This window comes from Tachyglossus aculeatus, chromosome 16, assembly GCF_015852505.1.
Source record: "Tachyglossus aculeatus isolate mTacAcu1 chromosome 16, mTacAcu1.pri, whole genome shotgun sequence".
In the NCBI taxonomy this organism is placed as follows: Eukaryota; Metazoa; Chordata; class Mammalia; order Monotremata; family Tachyglossidae; genus Tachyglossus; species Tachyglossus aculeatus.
In genome coordinates this window covers 8996878-9010013 of record NC_052081.1, presented here as the reverse complement: position 1 = coordinate 9010013, position 13136 = coordinate 8996878, and the positions used below count along the sequence as shown (strand labels likewise).

At 41.9% G+C, this 13136-nt stretch overlaps 1 protein-coding gene across 1 annotated transcript in view; it reads left to right on the top strand.

The window, feature by feature from the left end:
• The window catches only part of COP1 (COP1 E3 ubiquitin ligase), a gene marked incomplete at its 5' end in the record, with an annotated part of 172595 nt that overhangs the window by 37771 nt on the left and 121688 nt on the right, over window positions 1–13136 (top strand). Inside the window, 2 exons of the mRNA XM_038758162.1 lie at window positions 724–792; window positions 12307–12366. Coding sequence (XP_038614090.1) covers window positions 724–792; window positions 12307–12366 — 129 coding nt within the window. The remainder of the gene's footprint in view (window positions 1–723; window positions 793–12306; window positions 12367–13136) is intronic.

Below are 13136 nucleotides of genomic sequence, written 5' to 3'. Positions count from 1 at the left end.
CCAGGTAGGAGAGCAGCACGGTGAGCGTAAAGGTGCTTCTGTCTCTCCTCCCCCATCTGCCCTCTGTCTCCTTCCACTCTCCCCTAAGCAATCTTAATAGGGAAGCCAAGTCAGAATTTCAGTTAGACCGCCTCCAGGTGAACCCCAAATTTCATCTCAGCACCGTGCTAAAACTTTGCATTTGAAAAAATTGTAGTGTTTTATTAGAACAATTCCATTACTCTCCGAAAGTGTGGGGTGGGCTGTTTTGGTGAAACCACCGTCAGCCCTGTTTCCTCCCCTGTTCAGAACATATGCTTATTTTCTGGTACAGCAGAAGAATGTTTGGAATACTGCAGAATGTGATTCTTGTTGGCTTGGTGGGGGCAGAAATGAAATTTAGAGCTCATTAAGCAGTAGAAGAGAATTTTGGAACTAGGCATCTTCCCCACTCCGGGGCAGGGTGATGATTAGAGTTACTTCCTCTATCCGCTTGCTTCTGGTAATGCATAGAGGTCATTTGGGAAAACTATTCCCTTTGTTAAATTGCTTGTCAAACAATAAGAAACCTTTAGTATCTGTTTAATATCAATGCATAATCAGCATATTTCTCATGACTAAACAGACCACCTTGAATAGATGTCAAGCAGTCTCATACCATTCATACTTTGGTGTTTTTTTAAAACAACAATGGCTTTAATTACGTTTTCTCTCAAAATGTAATTTTCTATTATACTATTATAGGAGTCCCATGCTGCCCAACTACAGATCCTAATGGAATTCCTCAAGGTTGCCAGGAGAAATAAGCGAGAGGTATTTTATTTTGTGTTTGATTTAATGGTTGGTTTTCCTTTTATTGCTATCTGCTGTTCCCTTTTTTTTGTGAGACCATTTCTAAGTCATCACAGGGCTTTATTAACAGTTAAACACATTTGAAGCAGTTCAAGAAGAGATTATGTGACAGTACAAGTATCTTAACCTGTTGCTCTTTGAATTCACCGTAACTATTATTTCTTTTTGGTGGTAGAGGAGCTCTAGTAACAGGAGAGAATCAGTTCTGAAAACTTTCCCCCCTCTCTGGGAGAGAGATGGAGGTGGGAAGGGATGATGATGAGTTTTCATGCTGAAGCATTAAAGGGCTTTTTGGGGTGGTTGCAGTTATTAGCTATGAAGAAAACAATGAAATTTGAAATAGACACAGAGAGGCTAGAAGACAGGCCAGAAAAATGGCGAGGAATTTCATGGTGGGAGGAAGGCAAGGAAAGCTCTGTTTTTGAGGAAAAATTAATTCAGAACCAGAGCACTCCTTAGATTACGGCACAGTAGTTGGAAGAGTTTTAATGTCCAAAAAACAGTGGTGAGCAGGTAATGGATAGGTCTTGATGATCTTAAGTTTGCTCATTTTTTGCCTATGGGTAGTTGTCAAATTTTCCAAGTTTTTTTACTCCGATGGAAACTCGTGAATGGCATGTACAAAATTTGGTGATTGTAAAAACTCTGTTCTTGGGCATCCTCGGGGAATGGGAGCTACTGGGTGGTCAGGAGTTTCTGGTTAGTCAGGGCCAGAGCTGCCCAGGGATTTCCCCCTAGGAGGGGCAGTGACTAAATAGCCCACGATAGGTGGGACTTAAAATTTTGAGCCAGGCTGCTACACAAACTGTAGCTGGTGGGACGGATTATGGGCCGCTTTAGGTGAAGGGTGTGCTGGTGGTGGTGTTTGTGGCTGCTGGGAGCCCTGTTCCTGCCTCATACAGCGACTCGGAGGTGGCAGTGCACAGTCAGGCCTGTCTGCTCCTCGTCCGCTTCCATGTTCCTTGGCCCGGCTCCCTCCCAAATGTCACAGGGGAGTTGGCCTCAGCAGTCGCTCAGTCACCAGGATTGGTGGCCGAGGAGCAAGAGGGCAGTCTGGGTTTCAGTCATGGTTCCTGCTGCCTGTCAACAAGTCTGGCAGTAGCAGCAGATCAGGGAGTGAGGAGGAGCGGGATCTCCCCCATCTCTGTCTCCTACAGGACTTCCCCATCGCGGTGGTAGCCCTGCTTCCAGCCCCTCTGCCATAGCTCTTGCTACCATCCCCATGGCTTCTACCTCTTGGCTCTCCTCCCTCCACCCTCATTATTCTGGAATGTACCTAAAGTACTTGTGTATGTCCTAAGCTCACTCATTCAGTCATATTTCAGCACTTAGAACAGTGCTCTGCACATAGTAAGCGCTTAATAAATGCCATCATTATTATTATTATATTTATTGAGTGCTTATTGCATGCAGAGAGCTGTAGTAAGCACTTGGGAAGGCACAACATAGCAATAAACAGACATATATCCCTCCCACAAAGAACCATTCTAAGTGCAGGGGGTGATACCAGATGATCAAATCAGACAGTCCCTGATCTTTCCAGGGCTCACAGTCTTAGTGAGAACGGGAATTTCATCCCCATTCTACAGGCAAGGCACAAGAACGTTCAGTGATGGCCTCTAAAATCACAAAGCAGGTCCGAGGATTAGAACTCAACTCCCAGTCCCATGCCGTTTCCAGCAGGCCACGCTGCCTTTCAGTCTATGTCATTAGCATTATTGAAATTGTGCCTCTCATTTATCATGGTAAATATAATCAGTTAAGGTAATTGTGCCTTCATCTCCAAGTCAAGGATCTTGGATCACAGTGCTTGAGCAAAATTTGAAAACACTTCTCGTGTTAGGAGAAATCACCAAGTTGTGGTTAATCGTTGATGTTGACAGAAGACCTAAAGTTGTGTAGATGACACCCTGCCCCCAGAAGGCATTGGACCTCATGAGAGCAGTATCAAGACTGAGGCCGGGTTTGAGGCTCATCCAGCAGATAATCAATACGCTTTATCAACTTTGCCAACAATGATGGGAAAGCAGTGTCACCCGCTTAGTTTTAATTTTAGTGTTTCCATTTCATCGCCCTTAATGTAATAGCCCGAAAGTTCCTTGCCCAGCCATTTGGTTCAAGGTCACCATTTCTCTCCTAATATTTATGGTCCTCCTTTAGGCCTTGAGGTTGTCATAGCTCGCCTGACGGTTGAGTGTAATGCAATTCTTCCCATTAATTAGCTTTTTTGGTTTTAAATCAGGTTTACTCATTTGGAGCCACCTTCGCCAGAGGGCTGTTTTTGTTCCAAGTTCTTGCACCAGTCTTTTAGCCTTGATACTTGTACTACTGGCTTTGATGGTTCTAAAGAATTTACGCATTGGTGGCTTTGAGGTTTCCAATGCATATTACCACAAGAGGCTCTGAGCGTCTGGATTTTAAGTAATGCTTATTTGTTGTTGAGCCATCTACCTTATCCTTGGATTCAGCTTCTCAAATTTAACTCTTTGAATGGCTGGGCAGCAGCGGTGGTTCAAGGTCTCTGGCATTTAGTCTTAGGGATTGAGATCCAGAGTATATGATTATAAATGATTTCTGGTCCACAAAAAGGTCACAGTTTAAGAGAAGGAAATGTGATCAAGTGGGGAGAAAACATCAGGCTAAATGAAACCATTCAGCAATAGTAACAATTAACAGGTTGTTTGTCGCCCCCAGGTTCTTCACTTCTCTATTCTGGGCTGCTCTGCCCAATCCAGCACAATTTCCCATCCCAAATGTTTGGGATTTAGGCATCTGCCCACCATCCATTCTTGGAGAGAGCAGCACCTTCCTCCCAAGAAGTCCTGCAGGGTGATGGAGATGGCATATAGTACTTATGCTTGTTGGAGTTGGATCATTAGTTTATAGTCCAGGTTTTTCCTGCGTACCAGGTTTGCTGAAAGATTGTCCGAGAATAATTTTTAAGAACTGCTTGGGGTTTTCCTTCCTGTCCAGGATGACTAGTATGACTTGATTTCATGGAGAAGAGTGGTGTGGTTCGTTTGTTATAATAATAAACAAATAATTGAATATACTTTTGAATCAATCTGTAAACATATCAACTGAGTAGGAATAAATAATAGGTGGCAGAGATAGTTGATGGATTTATTCAATTTGACTTGTCAGTCTGTCGGAGACTAGGAATGGCCTAATAGCAGTTATCATTTCCTGATAATACCCTGAAATTTTGTGAAAAAATCCTGCCGAAAAATCACCTTACACATATGGGTTAGAGAACCGGGCCATGAAGCAAAATTGGGCTAGCACCCATGAGACATATAACCAAATCTTGTTTGGTCTTGTTCAGAGACACTTTTTCGATTCTCAGAACTAGCTTTGTTCTTAGTTCATACGATTAGATTTCTCCCATACCTTTATAAACTGTGTTCGAAGAAATGAGGACCAAAGCACACTTATGCTAGGACTCCACGAAGCGGCAGCCTCGTCAGGGCTTCCTCAGAGACTTAAAGATGAATAGTAAGTCTTCAAAAAAGAAGGATGAGCTACGCACAGTAAGCGTTCAATAAATACTATTGAATGAATGAAAGCCCATTTTCATATTTAGCTGAATTTGGTCTTCAGTTCCATCAAGCCTTTTTAAGGTGACTCATCTTTATAGGTTTGATTTTTTTTTTTCCTTCTTTGGGCCTTCATTCTATGACCTTTTCCTTCGTAATGGTATTTACGTGCTTATTATGTGACAGGCAATGTACTAAGCACACAAGCTAAGCAGGTTAAACACAGACCATGTCCCACATGGCGCTCATAGCCATAATCCCCATTTTGCAGATGAGGTAATTGAGGCCCAGAGAAGTTAAGGGACTTGCCCAAGGTCACACAGCGGGCAAGTAACAGAACCAGGATTAGAATTCAGTCCTCGGCCTTCCACTAGGCCACATCGGCCATTTGGTACTAATGCCGTAGAACCAACCTCTCCTCAGAGAATGGTGTTTGAATCTCTGTTTGATTTACACCTTTTCCCCCTGACACTCCTTAGGAGGTCCAAAACTCCATGATCACATTAGGGCAGTTTGATCCAGGGGCTTGTCGGTTACCGTTGCCAATTTGTGATTGATTCCTATCCAGGAAATTGGCAGTAGCTTCGCAAGGACTTTTCTTCGTATTTCTCCAGAACATTATTTCCTGGCCTCTGTTCTGTGGTTTGAATCCAGGTTTTGCCTGAGTTGCGAAACCTGTTTACAAACTGGGGATGGGCCGAGTCGTGTTTGTGCGCCATTTTCCTGGGGAGGGTTCTGCTGCTCTCTTGTGGCCTGCTGCCGGACCACTGGAGACCCTGGAGCTACTGGAGCCTTCAATTCATCCTGCACGTGCAGCCTCGGGGCCCTCCGTCTTTTGGACTTCCGGACGACAGCTTTTCACAGAACAGTTAAAAGCGAGTAGATGTGTCAGGGAAGACCAAGAAGAGGCAATCATGAGGCTCAAAGGCAAATAAGATTGAAAGAGTTGAACAATCTTACTTCCTTCCCTTCCCCACAGCACCTGTTTATATGTATATATGTTTGTACATATTTATTACTCTAGTTATTTATTTATTCATTTTACTTCTACATATCTATTCTATTTATTTTATTTTGTTGGTATGTTTGGTTTTGTTCTCTGTCTCCCCCTTTTAGACTGTGAGCCCACTGTTGGGTAGGGACTATCTCTATATGTTGCCAACTTGGACTTCCCAATCGCTTAGTACAGTGCTCTGCACACAGTTAAGCGCTCAATAAATACGATTGATTTTGAAATGAAGATGGCAAAAGTGATAAGGCACACGCTAGGTTTTTGTTTATTTTCCACCTCTGCCATTCAGGTGTCACCCTTGCACTAGGATTTGCTCTCTTTAGGCACCCGTCCCTCAGTCCTGCAGCGCTTCTGCCCCTATCCGTAATTTGTTTATATTAATGTCTTTCTCCCCTTCTAGACTCTAAGCTCACTGTGGGCTGGGAATATGTCTTCCAGTTCTTCCCCCACCACTTAGTACAGTGCTCTGCCCACAGTAATCAGCCAATAAATATAATTGAGTGATAGATTGACGAATAGGCACCCCCAAAAATGGTGTGTGAACTAGAAGTTGTAGGTTGCAATTTGAACGAGCACTGGAACATTCTGAAGCACAAAGTCTATCCTATTGGGATGTCTAATCTATTCAGAAAAGAGTAGTAGATGATCGCTAAACTCATTTCAGTGTTGACTGAATAAGAGGATGTTCTATAGAAAATTTAATGAGGATGACTAAAAGATCTTCAAGCCCTTTGTCATTTTCAGTTTCTACGAATCCTTACTCATCCTCCCAGACATTTCTTTTGGCACTACACCATAGCTAGTATTAATAGAGCAAGTTATTATTTCTAGGATTTTTTTTTCCATTGCAGTTCTGCTTTACATAGATGTTTTGGTTAACAATTGTAACATTCCCTAGCAAACGATGGGGGTTCATTACTCAATCAATCAATCGTATTTATTGAGCGCTTACTGTGTGCAGAGCACTGTACTAAGTGCTTGGGAAGTACAAGTTGGCAATATATAGTGACAGTCCCTACCCAACAGTGGGCTCACAGTCTAGAAGGGGGAGACAGAGAACAAAATACTCGTTGCTTTGTCACTCTCAGCATGGAGCGAGAATGGTCTCCTGTTAGGTTGTCTTAACCTTAGTGATGTGCCAAAGGGTGTATTTTGGAAGGACAAGTTGCTGCATCTATTGAGTATTTTTAGAGCCCCAGTCATTTCTATTTTCAAAATGCTTTTTAAAGTCATCAGTAGGGCTACAGGGAAATGTTGTATTTCTGAAACAACAAAATTTCCCAGTTCTCTCTGAGTATTGTCACAGGGTCCTGAACAGTTGCTGATGTTGAGTTAGGCTGGAGCAATTTTAGAGTAACAGGCATTCTGCGATAACACATTTGTTGAGTTCTGGAAGAATCTTGTGTTTGGGGACAGTAATTTTATTAACCACTGATGAAGTGGGAATTAATAGGTTATGGAGTAGATAGTTCAGAGAGACTGCCGTGACTGACATTTTTTGGTCAATTTTGGTGCCAATTTGGATGTTACTGTTGTGTTCCATGCTATTAGAATGCTTTACACCTTTACTGCTCATTAGCATTGCGCTGTGTTAAATAACTGCCAAGTTGCAAAAACAGTAAGTACTCTATGGTACAGGCACAGATTGAGAAAGCATGGCAGCAGCATGAATCAGGGGTACTTACTGCGCACTTATTATGTGCAGAGCACTGAATTAAGTTCTTGGGAGAGTAAAATACCACAGAGTTGGTAGACACGTTCCCTGCCCACGAGAGGCTTCCAGTTTAGCGGGGGAGACCAAAATTTATATGAATGAATAATTATAGATATGGACATAAGTGCTGAAGGGCTGAGGGTGGGGTGAATATCAAGCGTCCAAAGGGAACAGATCCATGGCCTTGCATAATGCCTTGCACAATTGCACACCTGTTTCTTCTTACCATTGCACCAACTTGTGGATCAAATATCATCTGGACCAGACTGATGTTGTAGTGAGATCCTTCATTAAGTCTTCTGTTGTTTGTGTTTTGGGGTTTTTTTAATGGTACTTGTTTGGCACTTACTGTGTGGCAGGCACTGTAGTAAGCACTGGGGTAGATACAAGGTTGGATGCAGTCCCTGTCCCATGTGGGGCTCACAGTCTTAATTCCCATTTTACAGATAAGGTAACTGAGGCTCAGAGAAGTTAAGTGGCTTGTCCAAGGTCACACAGCAGACAAGTGGTGCAGCTGGGATTATGTTCAAGCTGTGTAAATAAACCACATGTTATTACGGAACTGACTATACATCCAAATTTAGCGTAACACAACTGAGGGACTTTTGCTTCTCTCAAAATAGTTAATTCCCATCTCCTTCAGCAAACTGGCATGTATATATTGATTAAGACTGTGAGCCCCCCGTGGGACAACCTGATCACCTTGTAATCTCCCCAGCGCTTAGAACAGTGCTTTACACATAGTAAGCGCTTAATAGATGCCATTATTATTATTATTAATAATAATAATAATAAATTAACACAGTGTTTGAAGGTGATTAACTTGTCTTTTAACTTGGATTTTAATTCTTGGATTAGCTTGGATTTTAGTTCCTGAGAAATACCCCCTGCTTCCCCATTATAACCCACTCCTTGTCCCTGTATCTTTGATAGATTGTTAATAACAGAGATGCGTAGAAATGCAAGAACACGTTGTCTTTGGGGAGCCCCGTACCATCTGCCAGTACCTCATAAGGGGTGAAGTAACCATACAGGTTGTTCAGTGCTGGCTTCCTGTAACTCACAACGACAGTCATAGCAGAATCAAAGTCTCCCCTTAAGGGAGCGTCCCTGATCTCTGTTCCCGTAAGCCTGTTCGATTGTATAAATAATATTTTCTCTCATACCTCCTGAAGTGAAATGTAGTGAAGCTCTCAGGGGAGCAGATTTATCCTGCAAGGCCATTTTTCTGCAGACAGCTGCAGGAATTATCAGTAGCCTTTATTCCCCCTTTCTATCCTCACGATGCATGGGATTTCTCCACCCCTAAGCTGAATAAAATGGATAAGCTTAGGAATGAAGCTGCTTTGCTTTCACTGGATTATTATGAGAGAATGACAGAGAATTAGAAATGTAAGAGCCTCTTGAGCCTAGATTTGCTTCTGTTAATCACTATCTATCAAACCCCAGTGCTTTGTATCTCCACACGGGGAAGGGATAATAGATAAGGAGGGAGTGATGACAGGGCCAAAAACTAATCATCGTTGTAGTAGAAGGTCATCACGAGTTCTCTCTGGTGCCAATGCAGAGCTGCCATCCTTTGTCACCACTACCTCCCTTTCTCCTCTGTTTCTTCCCCTTTCCCCTCGTCACATCCCCCCCCCCCTTCCGCTTTTACCGAGCCCTTCAAATCCCCCTCTCCCAATGCTGTGCCCCAGATTTGCCCTTCCTCTCAGAATGGAAGTCAACACCCTGCTTATTATCAGATCATGCTTTCTCAAAGGTTTTAATTATTGTTCAAAATCCTGCTGTCCCATAGCAGAAAATGGTGAGTGCATGGAACTGGATACTGAAGGAAGCTGTGCAAGTAGAAGATACAGGTTCCAGAGGAGTCGGGGTACATTTGTAGATGAATAGATTATAATGGGTTACTAGAAGGAAAGCTAGGGATGTAACTGGGAAAAATTTAGGATATTAGTACATCCCTAAATGTTGGGGTGAATATTGAGGCGGATGACACACCACACATTCCCTTCAAATGTCTTGTTTCCATGAGACTGAATATACCCTGCTGGACCATTGGTCAGATCTAGTAATGACTTTCATTTTATTCCCATGTTAACTCTGTGGATATCAGTAACATCGTGTGAAAAGTATATTGGTGTTTGGTGCTCAGAACTCCTCAGTGTCTAAGTGGATATATTTAATGTTAAATATGGGATGGAGATAGGAAACCTCTTCACAGTTGAATGTGTGAAATATTTTCCTGACGGGACCACTTCACTTTAAAAAATTGTGCCTTCCATTGAAACTGACAACTTACTAATCAGTTAACCCGACTATTTTTCCGAAGTGGCATTCTTTTCTTACCGGGGAAGATGATCTCTTTGAGTTTTTAGCTCCTAGGATGAATTGATTTGTATTTGCTTTATAAATCTTCTCAGTTGTGGGCCAGTTCAGTACTGCCTGAGGTTGAGGACTAATGTGTCCCTAGTTCTTTTCTGGTTTTTAGCTGTGATTCTGACTCGCCATACTGCAGCTTCCCCTCTTGGTCCAGTCTCCATCCTTTGTCTGTGGTGAACTATTATGTATGTACAGTTAAATTCCATTCTAGAACACCTTCATTCTACCTTAGCACACATGAACTTAAAACTTGGCCTTTGTATTTAAAGACTAAATTTCTGACCATTTTGCTGTCCATTTCTGCACGTTTAGCTGCAAAGATAAATGCCTGTCTATCGATCAATCAGTGTATTTATTGAGCATTTACAATGTGCAGAACACTGTACTAAGTGCTTGGGATAGTGCAGTACAACAGAATTAGCAGACATGTTCCCTGCCCATAATGCACTAACAGTCTACAGGATATGTCCTTTACACTTTCACATACCAAATCCCTTGAAAGTTGTGCTTTTTTGCATCTTCAAAGCATTTCTTCTTCCTGCCCCTTTTACACATGTCCCACTTTTGACACCATGGCAGCTGAGTGAATCAAGCTTTCCTGCCATCCTGTATCTTTGCCACATGAATAGCCCTGGAGAGCCCGGGCGACACAAGAAGGACTTCAGAGCTAGATTGGCTGAATGCATTGGTTTGGACTTGCCCTTTGATGTGAAGCGTAACTCGTAACTCGAGGTGACCCCAGAGAAACTGCATAAGAATGCTACCTCTCTCAAAGGTCGAGTACGCAAATAGAAAGTTGATCAATCAGTCAACAGTGTTATTTATTAAGCACTTACTAAGAGCACTGTACTAAGTGCTTGAGAAAATACAATACAGTTAGTAGACATGTTCTCTGCCCACAAAGAACGTACAGTCTAGAATGGGAGACAGGTGTTAAAATAAATTACTGGTAGGGGAAATAGAGAATAAGGATATGTACATAAGTGCTTATAGTCTACTCTTTCCCCTATATGTAATTTATTTAAATGTCTGTATAAGTATATGTACATAAGTGCCGGAGTCACCATGAATCGGAAATGACTCATTGGCATTTGACAGTAATAAGTGCTGGGGTGCTAGTAGTAGTAATAGTAGTAATAATGTATTTATAAAGCACTTACTTTGTGCAGAGCATTGTGGTAAGTGCCGGGAAAGAGTATACAGTTGGGAATTAGTACTGCTACTATCCTCTTGGTCTAGAGTTTCATGTCATGTTGACCTCATCCTCTGGCTGAAAGGCTAGCCAAAAGATGCTGCTTTTTTTGAGTGTGTTTTGACACAACTTGGGTTGTGGGGAACAAATCAGGGAAGGCTTGTTCAAGGAGGTGAGGTATTGCAGGAGAGCAATATCCTGTCCTTAAGATGGAGATGACTGTGGTGTGACGGGCTGTTGGGAGAGCCAGTTCCAGGTGAGAAGTATGTTGCCATTTATGGTTTTTATTCTATGCTTATATGGGACCACTAGTAATATATCACTTATGGTCAGGGATGAATAGGGTAGCTGATATATTAATATTGTGGTATGTTTCATTTTGCTTCCTCCCGGAAATGAGTAGGCTGTGGCAGATCGTGACACTTAGGAAGTTGTGGCCTACATGCCGTTTTCCCTGGGTGGAAGTGAACCTGGGGAATGGAAGCCTGGCCTTCCATGTTCTCCTCCTCCTCTCAAAACTTAAAGTTACTATGTGGTAACTTTCTCCATCGGGTCTGTTTCCTGAGAAATTTGTCAAGAATTCATTAAAATTTAGAACCAAGGCCTTAAGAGCCAGAGGACCATTCTCTTCTGCCCATCCCATGATCTTTCAAGTGTGTGCTGCCCTAGGCATTGGAATAAAAGTCACTGCTTCCCAGGTGACCATTGGTCAGAGATTCAACTTTGAGTGCCAAGTATTTATATTGGGAAGGAGCATGATGTCTAATTAAATGGAATTGAACTGATGAGTTAATACAGTACTGTTCTAATATCTCAAAGAACTTAAATATCTGAACTTCTTTATGAAAGAGTAGTTTTAGGGAGCAGTTGAAGTGAGGGTATTGGCACGGTTTTTGAGGTACTTGTCAGTCATTGAAGGAATTTTTTTAATGAGGTTATTAAATTCTATCACTGAATTTGAAGGTTCATAAGTACATTGAAAATGTGACATCACCACCGTATGGTCAATTAATCAATCACATTATTAAAAAAATAAGGCCCTGATTCATTTCTCAATTAGAAACCAGCCAAATTGCCTTGAAACTGAGTCATCTTGCATTGCTTGGTTTTCTGTGAACCCCTCATATATCATTGTTGCTTCTGCCTTGATGCAAATTGGCACATAAAAGAACTCCCATGCAAAGGAAGACCTCTGCTGTTGCTGCATAGTGAATCACACTACTAAGATTTAAATTGGGACAGATCTTAGCTCTGGATCTTTTATGAATCTTGGAAAATGTCCACTTTGAAAGGGCATGGGCAAGTGGGATGCAGAATTGAGAAGTGGACCTATTGGATTTTTGTTTGTTTTGTTTTGCTTTTTAAGTCTTCACAGCTGTAGACTCTTTGACCAGAATCTTCTAAAATTGCATTTCTGTTTATCTGTGTGATTATTATTGTACTGTAGGTATGTAGTTACATTTATTTAGAGAAATTTCAAGGATATCTGCTGATAACTTTTATTTTGATGTGCTATAGTTGAATTGAGTGGTTGGTCAGCTCAATGAACCATGGTTTCCTTACTGAAAGGAGTTAATTTGTGGATGCAATGGTGCCAACTCAGGTTCATCTAGAGTTTATTTTATCCTTTTATCCACAGCAACTGGAGCAGATCCAGAAGGAGCTAAGTGTTCTGGAAGAGGATATTAAACGAGTGGAGGTGAGCAGTCCAGGCATTGTTGCATCTCCGGCAATTTTTCATGTCCATCCAGCTGTCTGTTGTGCTGTAGGTTGCTGTATTAAATTTATGGCATTAGCCTCAATGATGACTAAAACTGCAGGTGTTACTCTTGCTTTTCTAATTTGTTCCAATATTTAATAGATACATACTGCATTTGGGTGAAAAGAAGTGCCTGAAACCCACTTTTATGCTACCTAAGTGCAATCATAATATGTGTTCATGATTTTCCTTTCCAAAGTCAAGATGGAAAGAACCCATGTGGTTAATTCACTGGGTCTGAGCACCTATTATGTAATCCATAGAAATATTTGTTTTTCGTGTGTTTTTGTTGTGGAAGTCTACATTGGGTATTTGGGGATAGCTGCTCCTGGCACCGTTAATGGGCTGTCATAACGGTAGCCCAAAGTGGAATGAGATTGAGAAGCCTTAAATATCCTTAGCATTTGTATGGAGCCCTACTGCCTTGCAAATCATTCTATAGATCACTGGTAGAAATATAAAAGTAAAAAGCCATCCTCTTAAATGTAGATCCTGGAAAAACTGAGGCTTATTAGGTCAAAGGGACATTGGGAGGAATTGTGCTTGTTATGTTTGGATATGGGGGGGGCGGGGCGGGGTTGTGTGTATGTGTGTGAGATTTCTTGCTCTTGACTACTAATTGGGTCTGTCTCCTCATTTCTTCCTCTTGACCACTCTTTGTAGCCACTTGCTTTAGCCCTCCATTAACCACTGTGTTCTTCTAAGTAATG